The sequence below is a fragment of the Rhinoderma darwinii genome, chromosome 2 (assembly GCF_050947455.1).
Source record: "Rhinoderma darwinii isolate aRhiDar2 chromosome 2, aRhiDar2.hap1, whole genome shotgun sequence".
NCBI lineage: Eukaryota > Metazoa > Chordata > Amphibia > Anura > Rhinodermatidae > Rhinoderma > Rhinoderma darwinii.
The window spans coordinates 114,260,338-114,280,962 of NC_134688.1; the positions used below are offsets into that span (position 1 = coordinate 114,260,338).

At 43.4% G+C, this 20,625-nt stretch overlaps 1 protein-coding gene across 1 annotated transcript; it reads left to right on the top strand.

The window, feature by feature from the left end:
- Positions 1–1,136: 1,136 nt before the first annotated feature.
- MCRS1 (microspherule protein 1) lies at positions 1,137–18,665 on the top strand. Its single transcript, XM_075852164.1, has 13 exons — positions 1,137–1,385; positions 4,416–4,554; positions 5,285–5,446; positions 6,581–6,690; positions 6,787–6,895; positions 7,116–7,254; positions 7,361–7,436; positions 8,694–8,722; positions 12,459–12,551; positions 13,592–13,674; positions 13,770–13,857; positions 17,404–17,531; positions 18,249–18,665. The coding sequence occupies exons 1-13, from the start codon at positions 1,270–1,272 to the stop codon at positions 18,333–18,335; spliced, it is 1,359 nt and encodes a 452-aa protein (XP_075708279.1). The 5' UTR covers positions 1,137–1,269; the 3' UTR covers positions 18,336–18,665.
- The last annotated feature ends 1,960 nt before the right edge of the window (positions 18,666–20,625 follow it).

A 20,625-nucleotide genomic window follows, 5' to 3' on the forward strand; every position in this document is an offset into this window, starting at 1 on the left:
TACAGCAGTGCTTTTTATTTAGAAAAACAATAATTTTTGACGGAGTTATGACCCATATTAGCTTTATACTGATGACTTTCTTAATGGACAACTGGGCGTGTTTTACTTTTTGACCAAGTGGACGTTATGGAGAGAAGTGTATGACGCTGACTAATCAGTGACCAATCAGCTTCATACACTTCTCTCCATTTATTTACCCAGCACATAGTGATCTAGCTAGATCACTATGTACAGTCACTTGCTCACATATTAACGTTACTGAAGTGTTTTGACAATGAAGTGAATAGACATCACTACCAGCCAGGATGTGATTTCTATTCAGAATCCTGACACTTCGGTAACGTTTGTGTGAGATTTACAGCACAGCAAGCATAAATTTGCGAGATTATGCTGTAAACTGTCATTTAAAACGAGATTACACTTGCTCACGTAAGAAAAGGAAGGAGCGGTCAGCTAATAAGGCGCTGACAGTCAGCTCTAAAGGTCTCCGGCCCTATGCAAAAAAACAAATCAGGCTGTGTTCACACATCAATTTGCGTTTTTGCAGCAATTTTTGAAAAATCGCAACAAAAGGGGATAGCTAAATTTTTCTGAAAATTGCGGCAAAAAGATGCAAGTTGACAGATGTGTGAATAAAGCCTCAGGAGCTGAGATCAATTAGAAGCTAGTTGCTTCTTTTGTTATGGATGTACTTTTTGTGATTTTGCACAACTTCTGCGTTTCCACCACAACTACACCACCTGCCTGACTCCACTGGAAACAATTATGTGAAACTCTTCCTGATGTCCCTTCTGAAAAGTTGGCTAGTATGGAAAAACAGCAATAAAAACATGAAAGCCCTCTTTAAGAATTTTAGATGGTGTTGGAGATAGGAGTTAACTGATTTACTAAGCTTTCTATTCAGATAAGTGTTATTGAACAATAGGACTGCACTGTATTTTCTAAGTACGCCAGTCTTCATAGATGTGGCTCGCTACTTTTACTCCAGCTTTGATACATTAACAGCAGCTCGTTTTATAAGCTGTATTTTAGTTACAAGTTCTATTTACGGAAGTAATACCATCATTCCCTCCACTAACATGGCGTCTCCAGCGGACAAACAATCATCCTATTCACTCTCTCTAGTGTTCTCAAGAGGCCGCACTTCCGGAAGTGACGTCAGGGGCCCCGATAAGGAAGATTCTAGCGGAGGTAGAAGAGCCGGGCAGGATAATGGTGGATTAATCGATAGAACGGTCACCGGATGTTCTGAGGAGAATAGCAGAAGGGATGGACGCCCTTCTCGCGTCCGCCAGTCGCTCTGAGGACGAGGACTCCACCGCCGGACATAAGAGGAGCCTCTCCCAGGGGTCTGGCCTGATACCCAAGAGGAGGAGCTCTTCCAGGTGACAACATATATTTATTTACATAGTATGAGCAGGCTACTGTAGGTCTATAACCCTCAGAATAAGGTGACATTACCGGATGGGGTTTGTAGTTCCATAGGAGCTGTAAGGTGTTCATTTCTGATAAGTAGAAAATCAGAGAGCTGTTGTCCTTCAGCATACCTGCGTCTGCACCGGCGACGGCGAGTGCGCCGACGGCGAGTGCGCCCCCTGCGACGGCGAGTGCGCCCCCTGCGTCTGCAGCGGCAACGGGGAGTGCGCCCCCTGCGTCTGCAGCGGCGACGGGGAGTGCGCCCCCTGCGTCTGCAGCGGCGACGGGGAGTGCGCCCCCTGCGTCTGCAGCGGCGACGGGGAGTGCGCCCCCTGCGTCTGCAGCGGCGACGGGGAGTGCGCCCCCTGCGTCTGCAGCGGCGACGGGGAGTGCGCCCCCTGCGTCTGCAGCGGCGACGGGGAGTGGGCCCCCTGCGTGGGCGAGTGCGCCACCGGCGACGGCGAGTGCGCCCCCTGCGTCTGCACCGGCGACGGCGAGTGCGCCCCCTGCGTCTGCACCGGCGACGGCGAGTGCGCCCCCTGCGTCTGCACCGGCGACGGCGAGTGCGCCCCCTGCGACGGCGAGTGCGCCCCCTGCGTCTGCACCGGCGACGGCGAGTGCGCCCCCTGCGTCTGCACCGGCGACGGCGAGTGCGCCCCCTGCGACGGCGAGTGCGCCGTCTGCGACGGCGAGTGCCGGCGCGCCCGCCTGCGAGAGCCAGGGCGCGCCCCCCTGCGAGAGCCGGCGCGCCCCCCTGCGCCTGCGACGGTGACCGGGCCATTTTGCGCTTTAATGACCAAGGATTATTTTTAGTTTTTTCACGGTCGCATTCCAAGAGTCGTATTCCGTCGACATAGCCGTATAAGGGCTTGTTTTTTGCGGGACGAGTTGTATTTTGTAATTGTACCATTTTTAGATGCTTATAACATATTGATTAACTTTTATTAACTTTATTTTAGGAGAGAATTGAAAATAAACAGCTATTCCAGCATTGATTTTCACGTTATAAATGTACGCCGTTTACTATGCAGCGTAAATAACATGTTAACTTTATTCTATGGGTCGGCACGATTACGGGGATACCAAATATGTAAGGGTTTTATGTTTTCCTACGTTTGCACAATAAAAAGCCTTTTAGAAAAAAATTACTTGTTTTTCCATCGCCGCGTTCCAAGAGCCGTAATTTTTTTATTTTTCCGTCGATGTGCCCGTATGTGGGCTTGATTTTTGCGGGCCAATGTGTAGTTTTCATTAGTACTATTTTGGGGTACATAGGACTTATAGATTAACTTTTATTTCATTTTTTTTATGGGGGGGATCGGGAGAAAAGAGAGAATTTTGCCATTGTTTTTTTGGACGCCGTTCATCCGGCGGTTTAATTAATGTGTTCATTTTATTGGTCAAGTTGTTACGATCGCGGGGATACCATGTATGTGTATGTGTGATTTGTTTTGACACTTTTACTAAATAAAACCACTTTTTGGGCAAAAGTAGTTTTATTTGATTTTGAGTGTAATTTTTTTATTTTTTTTTTCACAAACTTTATTTAACTGATTTACATTTATTTTTTTTGTCCCTCCAGGGGACTTCACTATGCGATGTGCTGATCGCATATATAATGCTTTGGTATACTTAGGATATCAAAGCATTATTGCCTGTCAGTGTAAAACTGACAGGCAATCTATTAGGCGATGCCTCCGGCATTGCCTAACAGGCATTTGCTGAAGGCAGACCTGGGGGTCTTTGTTAGGCTCCCGGCTGCCATGGAAACCCGACGGTGACCCACTATTTCTTTGCGGTGGCGCCGATGGGCTGACAGAGGGAACTCCCTCCCTCTGTCAAACGCATTAGATGTCGCTGTCGCTATTGACAGCGGCATTTAATGGGTTAAACTTTCGGAATCGGCGCGCGCTTCGATTGCAGCAGGAGCCAGGCTGTGTATAACAGCCGTGCTCCTGCCACTGATCGCGTGGGTACAGTGGCAGTACCCGCGCCATCACAGGACGGATATATCCGTCCTCCTGAGCGAACTAGCAGCTGCAGAGGACGGATATGTCCGTCCTTCGGCGTTAAAGGGAATGTGTAGTTAAACAGTGTATAAATGATTAAACATTGTTCTAATTTTTTTATTTTTTTCACGAGTCAGGAAATATTATAAATTAGATTCTAATTTAGAATATTTCCCAGTGCTGGTCACTAGATGGAGCAATTCCCAAAATTGCAGCATTGGCATGTGGTAAAGCAACCACTTTGCTTTGTGCTGCAAAATTTGAGAAAACTCACTCGCTCTAGTGTGCTCTCAGAATCCCCCCCTCCTTTATCCTGGCTAGTGCCGGGAGAAACGAGGGGATTGAACGGTCTAACCTCCTACACTGTGTGCCGCCATTTTTTGAGCTAACACACAGTGTAGTAGGTTTACATACAGTAGTAATCACACACTAAAACACGTACATTCACAGACCTAACTTACCTGCTCCTGCCGGTCCGTCCGCTCCGTCTGCTACCGCTGCTCCAAGTGCACAAGTCCGGAAGCCGCGACCGGAATTAGTAATCTTACTGTCCGGCCGCGACTTCCGGTCCACAAGAAAATGGCGCCGGACGTCGCACAGTTCAATTTGGACTGTGTGGGAGCGGCGCATGCGCCGTTCCCACACAGACGGCGTACAGCATAGTGGACTGTAGCTGCCGTATTCCATGTCTGTATGTGTCGATAATCAACACATACAGAGATGAAAAAAAAATGGCAGCCCCCATGGACAAGAAAAAATAAAAAAAAGTAAAACACAAACACACAAATAAATAAAAAAATGTTTAATAAAACACTAAAAGCAAATTGATCTAAAAATTTGTTTTTTCGTGACACTGGTCCTTTAAGGGGTTAATCTTTCTTTTTTTTGGTCTCTATTTGATGACGGGGAAAGGGTTGTTTCTTCCATATATGGCTCGTATAGCTTTAATCCTGTATACCATTCTAAATGGTTTGTTTCTTGATTTGGCAGGTTTATTAAAAGAAAGAAGTTTGATGATGAATTGGTTGAGAGCAGTCTTGCCAAATCCTCTAGTCGTGCACGAGGCCCCAGCGGAGGAGAATCGGGAAGATTGTCTGGTAGTGAACCTTCATCTAGTGAGAAGAAGAAGGTAAGTCAAGTGATTCATTCATGATCAATTTTAGCAAAGCAAAGGGTTAATAATCTTCGATGATGCTTATTTTTTTGGAGGGAACGTCCCAATGCCCTAGTAGGGCATATAAAAGTATGAGGGATGTTTCCAGATGGCTGCCTCCTTTTTAGCCCAGACAGAGGACTGCTAGAAAGAGGGGCTTACAATATAGAGGACCATGCACGCCTGTGTGTTAGAGACTTTCCATTGATTTCAATAGGCAGTGTCATGGTTTATTTTCCTTGCAAGTGAAAGGATCAGTCCTCGCTGAGCGCACTAAAAGCCAGCATCATCCCTCTGCCCTCAGCTTGTTGCTGCAGGAAGTGACAATTTCTTACGTTTTCTCAGGTAGGACAATCAAGATAAGAAACTGGGATAACAGGATCTATGTCCTCCTATCATTTCTCCGTCTGCAGATCACATACAAAAGGGAATATAATGGCTTTGAGATTTCAATATATATACCTGTCGCATATTTACATTCTATCTTCAAGAGATATCTGCAGTTATGATTTAGACATACAGATTATGGATAAATTAAGTTAAAAAAATATTTCACAAAACGAACAGTAAGGCCTTTATCATCGTTCACGTGACAATAAATTATGACGCGTTCGTTTTTCCTCCGTTCTTGTTTAATTGTCTATTTAAATGTGTAATAGCATTTTAAATATATGACTGGAACACGGCAATGTATCTTTTATTGTAGCAAGTCTGCAAAACGGTGTCTACACCAGCTCCACCATCCCCTGCCCCGAGTCCTAGCATCACCAAAAGGATAAAGAAGAGTAAACAGCCACTGCAGGTTACCAAGGACTTGGGCAGATGGAAACCGGCCGATGATCTGCTTCTTATCAACACTGTGCTACAGGTAAGTCTTCACTTCTGACATTCTGGCCATCCTTAACGCCTTCCCGGCCGCCCACCGTCTTTTAACGTCAGGCGGTGCAGATCCCCAGTCTACAACAACGTCTTTTGGCGTCGTTGTAGATGAGGCTGATGAGCGCTCGTGTGAGTACTCATCCTCTAAGCAGGAGCTCTAACAGCTCCTGATCTCAGAGAAACCTCCTGAACACAGCTGGGGTCAGAAAATATTCGGACCCCAGCTGTTTAACCCTGTGATCGCCGCGGTCCGTGACCGCGGCATGATCAAAGGGAATTCCCCTCGTTGATCGCACCGGGGAATCCCTCTGCAGTCAGCCCTGGGGACCTACAAAGGATCCCAGGGTTGTCCGTTTGCCTGCTCTTCGGGCACACTATAACAGCAGCCTGTGTCATAGTGACACAGTGTGATGTATTAGCAGGGGTATGCTAATACATTATAAGTAAAAAATAAAGTTATAAATAAAGCTATCCCTGAATGGGATTAAAAACAAAAAATTAAAGAAAAAAAAGTCATAATATATTTTATTGCCCCCCACATTACATAAAAACGCATATTCGGTATCTACACGACCGTAATAACCAAACTGCGTGGGAAAAAAATACTATTTCTCTCGCATAAAACAAGGCCTCATACAGCCACGTCAATGAAAAAATAAAAAAGTTATGGCTGCTGAAACGCAGAGAGGCAAAAACAGAAAAATGTAGCTGGTCATTAAAGTGGCTCTGTCACCAGCGTGATTGTGCAGTGAAAGAAGCTGGTCTGGAACAATGAGAAGTGAAGGACGCTGATTGGTCAGCCTCAGACACTCCTCTGTACAACACCCAGTTGGTAAAAAGTAAAAACACGCCCAGTTGTCTATTAATAATGACATTAGCATAAATCTAAAATTGTTCATAACTTTGTCAAAAATGAAATAAAAACCACTGCTGTAATCTACATTACAGCGCCAATCAGATTATGTAGGAGATAGGGCTCTTATAATCTGGTGACAGAGCCTCTTTAAGGTCTTTTCAGGCCTGGTCATTAAGGGGTTAATTTAATATTGTTGTGACCTGAAAACTTTCTTTACATTATTATTGGTGCCACATAGTAATACAAGGCTGTGGCTTTCACCTTCAGACAAATGATCTGCAGGCCGTACATCTTGGTGTGAAGTTCAGCTGTCGTTTCACTCTCAATGAAATACAGGAGCGGTGGTATGCTCTTCTGTACGACCCTGTCATCTCTAAGTGAGTAATATTACAGAAAATTAGTTGTTGTTTTTTTCAATTTAATTTAGTGTTCGCATGTGCAAAATGAGTCAACAAATGTATGCTTTTCTATAGGCTAGCATGCCAGGCAATCCGACAGCTGCATCCAGAGGCTATCGCTGCCATTCAAAGCAAGGTGCTGTTCAGTAAAGCAGAAGAACACTTGCTAAGTACCGTCAGCTCAGTAAGTAAGAGAGTCTGACTAAACATATTGTTGTCCTTTCATTTTTTAATTGAGATCGCACAAACTATACAGAGGTATCCGGCATAACAACATAATTTCTCAAAAATTCAGAAGTAAATTCGAGATATGTTTTTCTATGATCCTGGGTACATATTGAAACACGTGCTGCTTTCTTTTTTCTAACGAAGTGTTGGTACTATTGGTGTTTCTTTTGTTACAGAGCTCTCAGCCTACACTGGAGACTTTTCAAGATCTACTAAGCAAACATCCAGAGGTTTTCTATATGTCACGCACGGCCAAGTCTCTCCAGGTTCACTGGCAGCTGATGAAGCAGTACTATCTTCTGGAGGACCAAACTGGTATCTAACTCATGTTCTTCCCCTTTGTGTTGCAGATACACAGTTAAATGCTGACCCTTGGGTAATCTTCCTTTTTTTCATTTTTTTTTTTCCTTCAATATTTCAGTTCAGCCGTTACCCAAAGGAGACCAAGTCCTAAACTTTTCTGATGCAGAAGACATGCTTGATGACACCAAACTTAGGTTAGAACGTGATAATTTGATGCATTTGGATTGACCAAAATTAGTTTATTTCAGAGGATTTGTCTATAGGAAGTGGAATGTAACTTCCTAAAAAAAGCTCTGATCTATAAATTGTAAGTTTAGGGTCCCCATGGGACTTGTTCGAGCAGGTTGAGATCTGGGGAATTTGGAGTCAACACTTTGAACTCTTTGTTATGTCCCTCAAACCATTCCTGAACAATTTTTGCAGTGTGTGTTATCCTGCTGAAAGAAGACACTACTATTAGCATCACCAGGTAGAGGTGTACTCAAGGTTTCTCAGCAGATCATTGCCCAGAGCATTACATTGCTTTTGCAGATTTGCCTTTTTCCCATAGTGCATCCTGGTGCCATCACTTCCCCAGGTAAGCTAGGCACGCGCACCTGGCCGTCCACATGTAAAAGAAAAAGTGATTATTCAGACCAGGCCTACTTCTATTGCTTTATGGTCCAGTTCTGATGCTCACATGCCCATTGTAGGCATTTGTGGCAGTGGATCAGGTCCGCATGGGCATTCTGACCAGTCTGTGGCTACACAGCCCCAAATGCAGCCAGCTGTGTGTTCTGATACCTTTCTATCATAGTCAACAGTAACTTTTTCAGCAATTTTAGCTCTTCTGTTGGGTCGGTCCAGTTGGGCTCGCCTTCGCTCCCAACACGCATCAATGAGCATTGGCCACCTATGACCCCATCTCCAGTTTACTGGTTGTCCTACCTTGGACCACTTTTGATAAGCACTAACCACTGCATACCGGGAACACCCCCACAAGACCTGACATTTTGGTGATGCTCTGACCCAGTTGTCTTGGCATCACAATTTGACCCTTGGCAAAGTCGTTCAGATCCTTACACTTCTCCATTTTCCTTCTTCCAAAGCATCAACTTCAAGAACTGACTGTTCACTTTCTGCCTAATATATCCCACCACTTTAACAGGTGCCATTGTAACGAGATAATTAACGCTATTCACTTTAATGTGTGTGTGTGTGTGTATATATATATATATATATATATGGGAATGTTCGCGCTGCTCCATCGACCTCGTTGTAGATTTAAGAGGCGCATAGACTGTTTCTTGATACAGATTGTCTAGGAGTTTGCTGAGGTCCATTTGCTTAATAAATTCTCTATCTCTTTATGGGTTTTGTAGCAGAGTAATATTGTGTGCTCTTTAATTTCTTCAGTTTGGCTTTGCAGCCTTCACTTTTCATTCATATTAATCCTGTGATTATTTTTGTAGGGATTCCCGAGATGAAGTTCTGGAACATGGTAAGTTGTTCCAAAATTCAGCACCCCATAGCAAAGTTAAATAAATGAGTCGCTGCAAATCTGTTGTGACTACAATGCAATAGCAAATGAAAACTAAAGAGCAGCAGTACTCCGCAAGGTGCTAATATACACTATCTGGACAAAAGTATTAGGACACACGTCTTAATCCTTGAATTCAGGTGTTTCATTGAGTCCCATTGCCACAGGTGTATAAAATCCAGCCCCTAGCCATGCAGTCTGCTTTTACAAACATTTGTGACAGAATGGGTCTTTCTAAAGATCTCACTGAATTCCAGCGTGGTATGTAATAGGATACCAGCGTTGTAACAAGTCAGTTTGTGACTTCCCTCCTAGATATTCCACGATCAACTGTGAGTGGTGTTATTGCAAAGTTGAAGTGTTTCGGAATCTCAGCCACGAAGTGACAGAACAACGTAAAGTTATAGAGCGGGGGCGTTGAACGCTGAGGAGCATTGGGCAGAAAGAAATTCATCAACACTCATGACATAGGTTTCCATGGCCAAGCAGCTACAATGCAAGCCTTACATCACCGAACACAATGCAAAGCATCGGATGGAGTGGTGTAAAGCACGCCGCCAGTGGACTCGAGCAGTGGAAACATGTTCTGTGGAGTGATGAATCGCGCTTCTCTATCTGGCAGTCTGATAGATGAGTTTGGGTTTGACGAATGCCAGGACAACATCACCTGCCTGACTGCATTGTGCCAACCATAAAGTTTGGTGAAGGAGGGATAGGTTGTTTTTCAGGGATTGGCCTAGGCCTTCGTTTCACTGAAGGGAAACATTAATTCTTCCGTATACAAAGACATTTTGGACAATTGTAGCTTCTAACTTTGTGGGAGCAGTTTGGGGAAGGTTCTTTTCTGTTCCAGCGTGACTGTACCCAGTGCACAAAGCAATATCCATAAAGGCATGGTTGGGTGAGTTTGATATAGAAGAACTTGACTGGCCCGCACAGAGCCCTGACCTCAACCCCATTGAACACCTTTAGGATGAACTAGAACGGATATTGCGAACCAGGCCCTCTCCTCCAACATCAGCGTCTGACCTCACAAATGCTAACAGATGAATGGACACATTCCAAAATCTTGTAGAAAACATTACTAGAAGAGTGGAAGCTGTTTTAGCCGCAAATAGGGGACCAACTTCATATTAATACCTACGGTTTGAGAATGAGGTGTCATAAAAGCTCCTGTAGGTGTAACGTGTAGGTGTCCCGATACTAGTTACTAGGGATGCACGATGCATCAAAACTTCGATACCGTTATTTCACATGTATTTCGATACTAAGCTGTGCGGCCACACAACTCAGTATAGTAACACATGAATGTATGAGAGCGGGGCTGCGGCTGTGTAATACAGCCATCGCACCGCTCCTGAGTCCTGACAAGTGCGCGCTGTCAGGATGATGCGATGTGGCCAGCGCTGCACTAATGAGCAGCGGCACGGAAGACAGAACATGGTGGGCGCACTACAAAACACCCCCATGTTCTGTCTTCTGTGCCTGAACAGCCGCTCATTAGTGCAGCGCCTGCCGCATCCTCTCAGGCTGACCGCGCACGCACCTATTGTCAGGAGCGAGGCAATGGCTGTATTAGACAGCCGCAGCCCCGCTCTATAACGGCGGAGATCAGAGAAATCTGCACCGCTATTCCCCTGAATGCTGCGATCAAAGTTGATGGCAGCATTCAGGAGAAAATAAGAAGGGGAGATGCCCCTGGATCGCGTGTCAGGGAATTCCTGTGACGCAATTGAGGGACATACCATATAGGGATGTCACGATACCAGAATTTGGACTTCGATACCGATACTTCGTTTAGTATTGCGATTTCGATACCAATTTCGATACTTTTGGCAACAGTAATAAAAAAAAAAAAATTCTTCCGTTTTCTGATGTGAGGCGCGACGTGTGATGAATTTTGAACGCGCCTCACATTAATAGTAATTCCATCATGTTTCTCAGTCATAATGGGTTAATGTGCGAGGTACATGATGGGGTTAATTACTATTAATGTGAGGAACATAGAGGTTAAATTCATCGCGCCTCACATTAATAAGTGAATGAAAGCCGTGTTTATTTCATTTTTTTACAGCGTACACATCATAAATGATGCAGAAAAATTGTTGTGCGCGCCATTATTGAATGTGTGAATATTTTATGTATTGAGACTTATTTTAATGTTTATTGTAAAAAAGGTGAATGTGTATTTTTTTTTTTTTTTTTAATTTTAACTACACTTTGTTTTTAAACTTTAATGTACTGACATATATCAGATATTTGCCAGTACATTAGCCTGTGGATGGATAGCACACAGGCAGTTGTTAGGACATACTTGGGTATGTCCTAACAACATGAAATATGGTAAGACAGCCCTGGGGTCCGTCAATAGACCCTGGGCTGTCTGCCCATATATGGTATGGCCCTCAATCGCGTCACAGGAATTTCCTGTGACGCGATCCAGGGGCATCCCCCCCTGCTCATTTTCCCCTGAATGCTGCAGTCAGCTGTGATCGCAGCATTCAGGGGAATAACAGCAGAGATGAGAGGTTTCTCTGATCTCCGCCGTTATAGAGCGGGGCTGCGGCTGTGTAATACAGTCATTGCCCCGCTCCTGACAGGAAGTGCGCGCGCGGTCAGCATGAGGTAATGTGGCCGGCCCTGCACTAATGAGCGGCAGTTCAGGCACTGAGGACAGAACATGGGGGTGTTTTGTAGTGCGCCCGCCATGTTCTGTCTCCAGTGCCGCCGCTCATTAGTGCAGTGCTGGCCGCATCGCATCATCCTGACCCCGCGAACTTATCATGATTTAGGAGCGGGGCTGTGGCTGAATTACACAGCCGCGCTCCCATACATTCATGTGTTACTATACTGAGCTGTGCGGCTGCACAGCTCAGTATCGAAATACAGGAAATAGCGGTATCGAACCGTTTAGGGATGCAAAGTATCGAGACCGTATCGAAGTTTCGATGCACCGTGCATCCCTAATACCATATATGGGCAGACAGCCCAGGGTCTATTGAAGGACCCCAGGGCTGTCTTACCATATCTTCTGTTAGGACATACCTAAGTATGCCCTAACAACTGCCTGTGTACTATCAGTCCACAGGCTAATGTCCTGGCATATATCTGATATATGCCAGTACATTAAAGTTTAAAAATAAAGTAAAAACATAAAGTAATATTACATTTTAAAAAATACATATACGCCTTTTTTTACAATAAAATTTAAAATAAGTCTCAATACATAAAACCTACATATAGTTAGTATTGGTGCGGCCGTAATAACCTGCACAACTATTTTTTTGCATCATTTATGATGTGTACGCTGTAAATAAAAAAAATAAAAAAACTTGTACCTCACACATTAACCCATTATGACTGAGAAACATGATGGGGTTAATTACTATTAATGTAAGGCACTTTCAAAATTCATCACACCTCGCGCCTCACATCAGAAAAGGGAAGAACTTTTTTTTCTTATTACTGTTGGCAAAGTGTCGTTTTGGTATTGAAATCGCAATACTACACGAAGTATCGGTATCGAAGTCCAAATTCTGGTATCGTGACATCCCTACTAGTTACTATGTATGTGCGGTTCTTAGTGCATGCTTTGATCACATTTTCTGCATATTAGTGGTTTTAAGTATTTCCCTGTAAAAAGCAGTCCATTCTATTATGTATTTTCTTATATAATATTATTATTTGTACACTACAGAGCTCACAGTTGCTGACCGTCGGCAGAAACGTGAGATCCGTCAATTAGAACAAGAGCTGCATCGCTGGCAAGTGCTAGTTGACAGTATAACAGGTCCGTATTCTATGTATTTTTCATCAGGCCCATCCTGTTTTTTTTGTTTGTTTGTTTATAATGAAGCATGGTGGATCAGTGGTTAGCACTGGAGTCCTGGGTTCTTATCCATCCAAGGACAACAAGATCTGCATGGACTTTTCTATGTTCTCCCGGTGTTGGAGTGTGTTTCCCTAGGGTACTCTGGTTTCCTACTTCAATATACAGATCGGGTATTTAGATTGAGCCGTATTGGAGACAGTGAGTCAGGACAACTTCTGCACAGCTCTGTGGAATATGTTGGTGCTATATAAGTAACAGAAATAAATAAATATGCAGAATGCTTTGTAGTGAGTTTTGCATGAAATTCAGTGACATTTATCCATGAGACTGCAGCACCAGATACATAAAAGTAAAATGTCTGGTTAATCAATGTGTCCGTAATACTGAAGCAACACACTTTATGCTGACTCTACCATTAACATTCATGCTCATTTAAAATAGCAGGAGGAATAAATGGCTGCTAGACTACCTGAGGGAACTTAAGAATCGAACAGATTAAAATACAGCCTACATACAGATTCTTATTTCTCCCAATGGCAGACATTTTATGACATGCCCGATAGACCGTAGAATGTCAGCGGATCTCTCAAATCTACAGGATCCACCAAGAGAAACTGTCTAAAGTTAGTTTCAGACATGCATCCGCAACACACACAGCACTGTGCATTAACCAGGTTCTTGCCATCTCTACACAGTACACAAATACTATATCAGTGCCAAGAAAAAACAGAGAACAGATCTATCCAGGAATGTCCTCTGCAGGATTAACCTATGTTCACAAGAGTGACGTAACATGCCGGGATACTGCCATGGCGTTCTTAAGCGCTTTTTAGGTTGACCTTGCATACCCAGTCTAGATTACCAATGATAAATTGTAGTTTTAGACTGTAGATAGCCTTCTTGATGTATAAATTTAGAAAACAAAGTTAACACTAAATTGAAATGGGCATCTGTGTTATTAATTTGTACATGACTGTTGTGTGTTTTGTCCTGTGTAGGAATGAGCTCTCCGGATTTTGATACACAGACATTGGCAGTTTTACGTGGACGCATGGTGCGATATCTCATGAGGTCCCGAGAGGTAGTATAGTCAATCTAGTACACAAAATATTGGTTTTATTGTTGTGCGTTTTTTTTCCATGAACAGAAGCAAAGTTAATTTTATCTCTCTCCCAGATAACGCTTGGTAGAGCCACTAAGGATAACCAAATTGATGTGGACCTGTCACTAGAGGGCCCTGCATGGAAGATTTCTCGCAAACAAGGTAATTTATGGTCTGATAACCTATTGCTAGGTCATCCAGATTTTTATAAGGCCTCATGCACACGACCGTAGCCATGTGCACGGCCGTGATTTTTGAGTCGGCAGGCCGCGTAGTGTCACCTGCGAGCCACCTGCAAATCGCGGGCTGTGCATTATTTTCCATGGGCCTGGACAGCAGAACACGGCCGTAATAAGACATGCCCGTTCTTTCTGCGGTCTGGGCTCCTGGGCCATGCACGGACCGTGGAAACCACGGTCGTGTGCATGGACCCATAGAAATGAATGGGGCCGCAATTCTCCCGGAAATTGCGGCCGCAAAAGCACGTTCGTGTGCATGGGGCCTTAGTCCACATTTAAAAGCGGTATCTCATATTATGTATGTTGCTACGTCTACGCATCCATAAGAAAGCACATAATGCTATAACATCCTGTAGTGGTCCGCCACAAAAACATTCTGACGTGTTGATCATAGAACGGACAATCCAAAACACCAGGTAGTCCTGCTACTGAAAGTTTCACCTGCTGGTGGTGTTGCAGACCCTAGAGCTTTTAGAAAGAGACTCCTTCTCTGACAGTCTCGAGATGACCATGTATTAGTTGGCTGTCCATTCATTTGAATAGGTATCATGTAATACCACTGCAGAGGCTGTGCGTTACTACACGCAGCTTCCCGCAGAGATATTGGCTGAGTTTAGGGTATCAGGACTTAGGACAATTTGCTGTTCAGATAAAGGGCTTGTCCAGTTTAGACAAGCCCTTTAATGGATCTACAACTTTGATTCTTGATCATTTATTCCACACTTCTATGTGTGGTGATTGCATGTTCCAATATATTTAACGTGAATACACTTTCTTTTGTTTCTGAAGGTGTTTTTTCCCCATGGCTGATTAGTGGGGTCCCTTTTTTGTTTTTCTGAATTAATGCTATTGCCCTGAAATGTAGGCAGAGCTGAGGCTTGAATGGCCACTACTCGTACACTTTTTAAATTCCTTTTTGAAATCTTTCTATATTTATTGATGATCTGTCTGACTATGGTTGGAACGGGAAGGTTCCCCTAATATTGTTTAGGGCTTCCATCCCCCATAATGGTTTTTTTGTTTGGATGCACTGTTTGCTAAATAGAGCTGATGAATAGTAAGGGCGTGTTCACACGGGGCGGATACGCTGCGTTAAAGCATGCAGCGTATCCGCTCTGTGCGCCGCAGGGTATTCCGGGTGAAAAAGCGCACCAAACTGTGGTGCAGTTTTTCGCCCAGAATGTCCGCTGCGGAAAACTGCTGCATTAACCGGCCTGCTAGCAAGACCGGCCTCCCGGGATGATGTTCTATCCCAGGAGACTGCTGCAGCCTGTGATTGGTTGCAGCATCGGTCACATGGGATGAAACGTCATCCTGGCCGGCCTCCTGGGATGACGCTTCATCAATGTGACTGGCTGCATGTGATTGGCTGCAGCGGCGGTCACATGGGATGAAGCATCATCCCAGGAGGCCGGCTCGGAGAAAGAAACACAGACTCCTAGGTAAGTATAGTAGGGGGGGGGGGGTTATTCGGAGTTGCATTTTTTTGCAGCGGAATCGCCGCAAAAAAACGCAACAACTTCTATTTGTTGCGGGTTTTACCCCCCACCCCCCATTAAATTCAATGGGGTAAACCCCCAGCAAATATGCAGCGATTACGCAAATACAATTGGCATGCTGCGGAATAAATTTCTGAGTGTTTTTTCTGCTCAGTATTTACGCAGCGTGTGGATGAGATTTGTTCAATCTCACCCACTTTGCTGCTACTGTATTATCCTGCGTTTTTTCCATCCGCAAATCCAGACGGAAAAAACGCAGCAATTCCGCAACAATTGTTTTAATTCTTTTTTTGTGGTTAACCACTTCCGGACCGCCCATAGACTATACGTCCAGGCGCTCCGCAATTAACTCTGCAGGGCCGTTCCAGAACGTCCTGCAGAGTTAGCTTGTTTGCCGCTCCCCGGCAGCCTTTAGCTTCGTGATACAGCTGTCTCTAGAACTCTAACCAACTATCACATTGCTCCGGATAGCAGCGCTTGCGCGCCGACTGTGAGGAGTTCTGTGATACAGCTATCTCGAGCTTTCACCCGGAGACCACTCAGTGTGGTCTCCGGTCGTGCGATCGTTGTGACAATGTGTCACAACGATCGCATTGCTCCTAACAGCAGCGCTTACGCGCCGACTTAGAGGAGCTCCGTGATACTGCTGTCTAGAAACAGCTGATATCACAGAGCTTTCAACCCTGAGACCACTCAGTGTGGTCTCCGGTCATGTGACAGCATGTCATAGCGATCACATTGCTCCTCCCAGCAGCGCTTGTGCACCAACGGTAAGGCGCTCAGCTATGTGAATGCTGTGACAGCCTGTCACATCCATGCCGACGGTAAGGAGCTCCATGATTCAGCTGTCTAGACAGCTGTATCACCGAGCTTCGGAGTGGTCTCAGGTCAGGTGATCGCTGTGGCAGCCTGTCACAGCGATCACCAGTTGAATCTTCTCCCTCTCTGGCAGACTGCCAGAGGAGAAGAATAATGTAATGTAAAAAAAAAAAAAACACACTTTTTTTTTTATTTTTCTCTTTTTTTTTCTCTTTTCAATAAAATTTTTCTCTATAAATAAATTTGTCTATCTGCAACACGGCGACTTTGGCCATGCACGAAACAGGTCGACCAGCCAAAGATCGCTATGTCCTGTAGCCTACATTGCATCTAATAAAAGACACTGTATACACTTGAATGGTAGAAGGCTGTAATACTGTGAACCGCCGCTACAAGTGTGTCCGCGATTCACCGTGTGAGCAGTAAAGGAAATGAAGGGGAAGCAGCGCTCGTATAAGCAATGTGGTCCCTTTAAAACAGCGATCTACAGGGGTGTCGGTCCCTGACCGATCAGATGTTGATGGACTATCCTGAGGATAGGCCATCAGTTTTTGTGGACTGGGAATGTCACGACACCTGTAATGGTCGTCTGGTGTCAGCCGAGTAGCTTTGGAATTTTTTTTCTCTAAAACCCAGTTTGCGCACCATTCTTTGTAAGCGCCACCTTGCGCCCAGCATGTAAGACATACACATATTTGGTATCGTTGAAGTCGGTAGAAGTTGCCAAATATGTATTCAGGTGCGTTTAGCCAGTGGCATGCACCAGATGTGAAAAAAAACATAATCTAAAATCACACATTCACATTTTTTTCAACTTTATTTTCCATTTTTTTTTTGTCCATATTTTTTTTTTAAAAAGTAAAATATATCTATTATTTTTTTTACACAATATGGCAGCCCAATATGTTCTGAAAAAAACCAAGACAAAATACATGTAGATTGGAAGAGTAATAGAAGAACCGTTTGCTTTTAAATTGGCACATGGCTAAAACTTGAAAATGGGCCTGGTCAGGAAGGGGGGGGGGGGTAAAGCTTCTGGTCAGGAAGTGGTTAAATGTGCTTTTCATCTTATTGTGGTTTGCAAATGGAAAGCTTCTTAACCTTTCAGTCGACTTCACATTGGATCTTGTTTTGCGTTTTCTGTAATGAAGGTGTTATAAAGCTAAAGAACAATGGAGACTTTTTCATTGCAAATGAGGGAAGAAGAGCTCTCTACATTGATGGTCGACCCGTGTTACCAGGGAGCAAGTGGAAGCTAAGTCACAACTCTGTGGTGGAGGTAAATAAGCAATTGCTTTTCTATTGTAGTTGAGCTAGTTATGGGCTATTATTCTGAAGCTGTAAGATAGGAGATTTAATCGTCTGTATTAGTTAAAGGGTTTATATATATATATATATATATATATATATATATATATATGTGTGTGTGTGTGTCAAAGTCTATGTACACCTTTTGAGGGCTTTTTAATAAATAGATCAGTCAGTGTGATTCGTGTAACTTCTTGATTCGTTTTTATTAAAAATTTGTTGTACTTTTGGAGACGCAGCTGTTCTGTATTCTCTATACAGAACAGCTGTATCTTTCGCTATTCACTGATTTGCGTCAGTCCCGCGGACCTGACGAGTTCAGTGTCGGCGGGTCCTGTGTGTCTGACACTCTGGATCCACATATAAACTCACATCTAAGTTCATTTAAAAAAAAAAAAGCCCTCAAAGGTGCGCATAGCCTTTAAATAGTTACTTTACATCCAGACATTTTACAGTATAATAGTTTGCTGTTTCATTAGAGTAGCTATGAGAGTGCTTCTGCCGATTTTTTTTATTTTTTTTTTGATTTATTTTTTTTATTGGAGAGAAAAAAAAACATACGCTTACGTTCTCCCAGAAGCTTCATATCTCTGCTTGTGACGCAGTGTGTATTCTCCTAGCCTTAGCCTTTTTATGGTGATATGAGGAGTAACCGACTGTTCATGATTTCTCCACTTCTTTCCAATAGATATCTGGCCTCCGCTTTGTGTTCCTTATCAATCAGGATCTCATAGCTCTTATTAAAGCAGAAGCTGCAAAGATGATTCAGTCTTGAGGAAATCTGGTCTTTGAACTGCAGTATATGAGCTGTTTCGGGAGTTTGTACATCGCTTATGTCGTCTTTTAGACTGTGCTTCAAGACTTTTTCCAAATCTTTTTCAGGTAGATTCTGAACTACTGTCTGTGCCGGCTAAGCGGGTAACTAGTGAAAAGCTGTTTTTGAGGACAGGAATACACCCCATCTTGTTTGTTTCATGCATATTTAAGAACGTTGTTTGTTATATAGCATACAGGATTTTCTGTTCATATTTTTGGATGCTTTTGTTATAAGCATTTCTTAATGGAGTTGTACTTATATTAAATGAAATGTGCTTTGTAAGGAAAAGTGTTTTGATGTGTACGCAAATGACCTATTATCAAAAAGAAAGATTTATTTATCAAGTTTTTCCGTAAAATATTTCCATGAAAAGTTCCTTGGCCATAGGCAGTAATAAAAAAAAAAAAAGAAGAAAAAAACAATGTCATGCAGAAGACTTAATGCAGCGTATTTTTATACCGGTGACTAAGTCCACACGTAGCAAAAATACTGCAGATTTTCCGCAACTGATTTCATTGCAAAAAATATGCAGCGTATTACAGTAGCAGAAAAGTGAATAAGATTAGAACAAATGTCATCAACACACTTCGTAAAAAAGCCTGTAGAAAAACCATTCATAAATTGACCTGCAGTGTTTTTTTTTTTTTAAATCCGCAGCATGTCAATTTATGCTGCAGCATCGCTGATTTTCTGTTGCGGGTTTTCCCCATTGAATTCAATGGGGAGGTAAATCCCGCAACAAAAACATGTTGTGATGCAAAAATCGCAACTCCTATAAAGTAAAAAAAAGTCTATACTTCGCCAGAACTCTCTGCTCCTGCGTCCAGGGATGACGTTTCATCCCATGTCACTGCTGTAGCCAATCACACCCACTGCCATGACTACGGGTAAGTATAGATTTTCATTATTTTTAAACGTGCTGTTTTCTGCAGTAGACCATGGCGGATATGCTGTGTGCTTTTATGCAGCGTATCCACGTGTGAATATAGCCTAACTCTGCAACATGACAACATATTCCCATAAAAACATCTTATTTGTTCATTCGAGTTTAGTGGGGTCCCTCGTATAAACACACTCTTCATAATTATTTCATTGGGGTGTTTCAGCAACACCCTTGGCAACACCTATGAAACACTCAGCCATTCATTCTCCATGGACAAACATGGTTAGTAGTATGGGTCATTCCTGAAGACCTCACTGAATTTAAATGTGGTACAGCCATCTTTGCCATAAGTCAATTTGTGAAATTGCTGATCTTCTAGATCTGCGCCAATAAACTGTAAGTGCTATTATTGTAAAGTGTAGGAGGATATAAGTAATATAAGCAGCTGTTTACAGTGAAGAAAAAATAGGAGGAATCCTCCAGCTCACCTTGGTGTAGACCTATGCTGCTTGCAGCGCTCGGATCCTCGTGTCGGCACGCGGTATGAATGGAGAGAGAAAAACGAAAGTTGGATCCAACTTTCGTTTTTCTCTCTCCAGCTGTTTACAGTATCGGCCCCAGGCAGGTAGGAAAGAATGATGTTGAGAAATTATTTCTTTAAAATGTTTTCTCTTTATACGAATGACGACGTGTTTCTGGACCGAACTGGTCCCTTCATCAGGTCTATTGTCTCACAATAATGTAAATCGCATACTTTTATAGAGTACATATGTATATAGGAAAACTGTCTGGCACCAGTAAGAACCGAACTACTAATTCCAGCATTCTTCCTGCTGTTCATTGTACTTTGATATGTGTATCATTTGCAATCAGACTATGACCTCTGAACTCCTGAATAATTATGAAGTATGGATGTAGTAGCGGTGGGTCTCCAAATGGGATCCCCCCCCCCCCCTCCCATTTATTAGTCAGGACAGGAAGCCACTTCAAAGAGCACCTTTTCCCTTAGAGGACCTGGCTTGTTATTGGGTGCCGTCTAATGCTTCCTGGAGGGAAAAAGAAGATCCCGGACTGCTTCTCAGATAGGTAAAGGTTGTGCAAACTGGCCTTTCACTCGACCATTGAACTGCCTGTGTTCCTGGTGTAATATCGAGGTTCGACTAGGAAGGGAATAAAATGAATTTGAGTCCACAAACCCAATGGTACTCTTCACAATGCATAAAGAGTGGCAGAAGATGCCTTTATGTTGCATAATCCGGTGGGGGTTTAGTAGTATAGGCCTCTGTTGTACAGGAACTTGTAGCTTTGTCGTTTTCAGAGAATGTATTTGTTTTGTGCTCTGAAAAACTTGCATACGTTGTCATA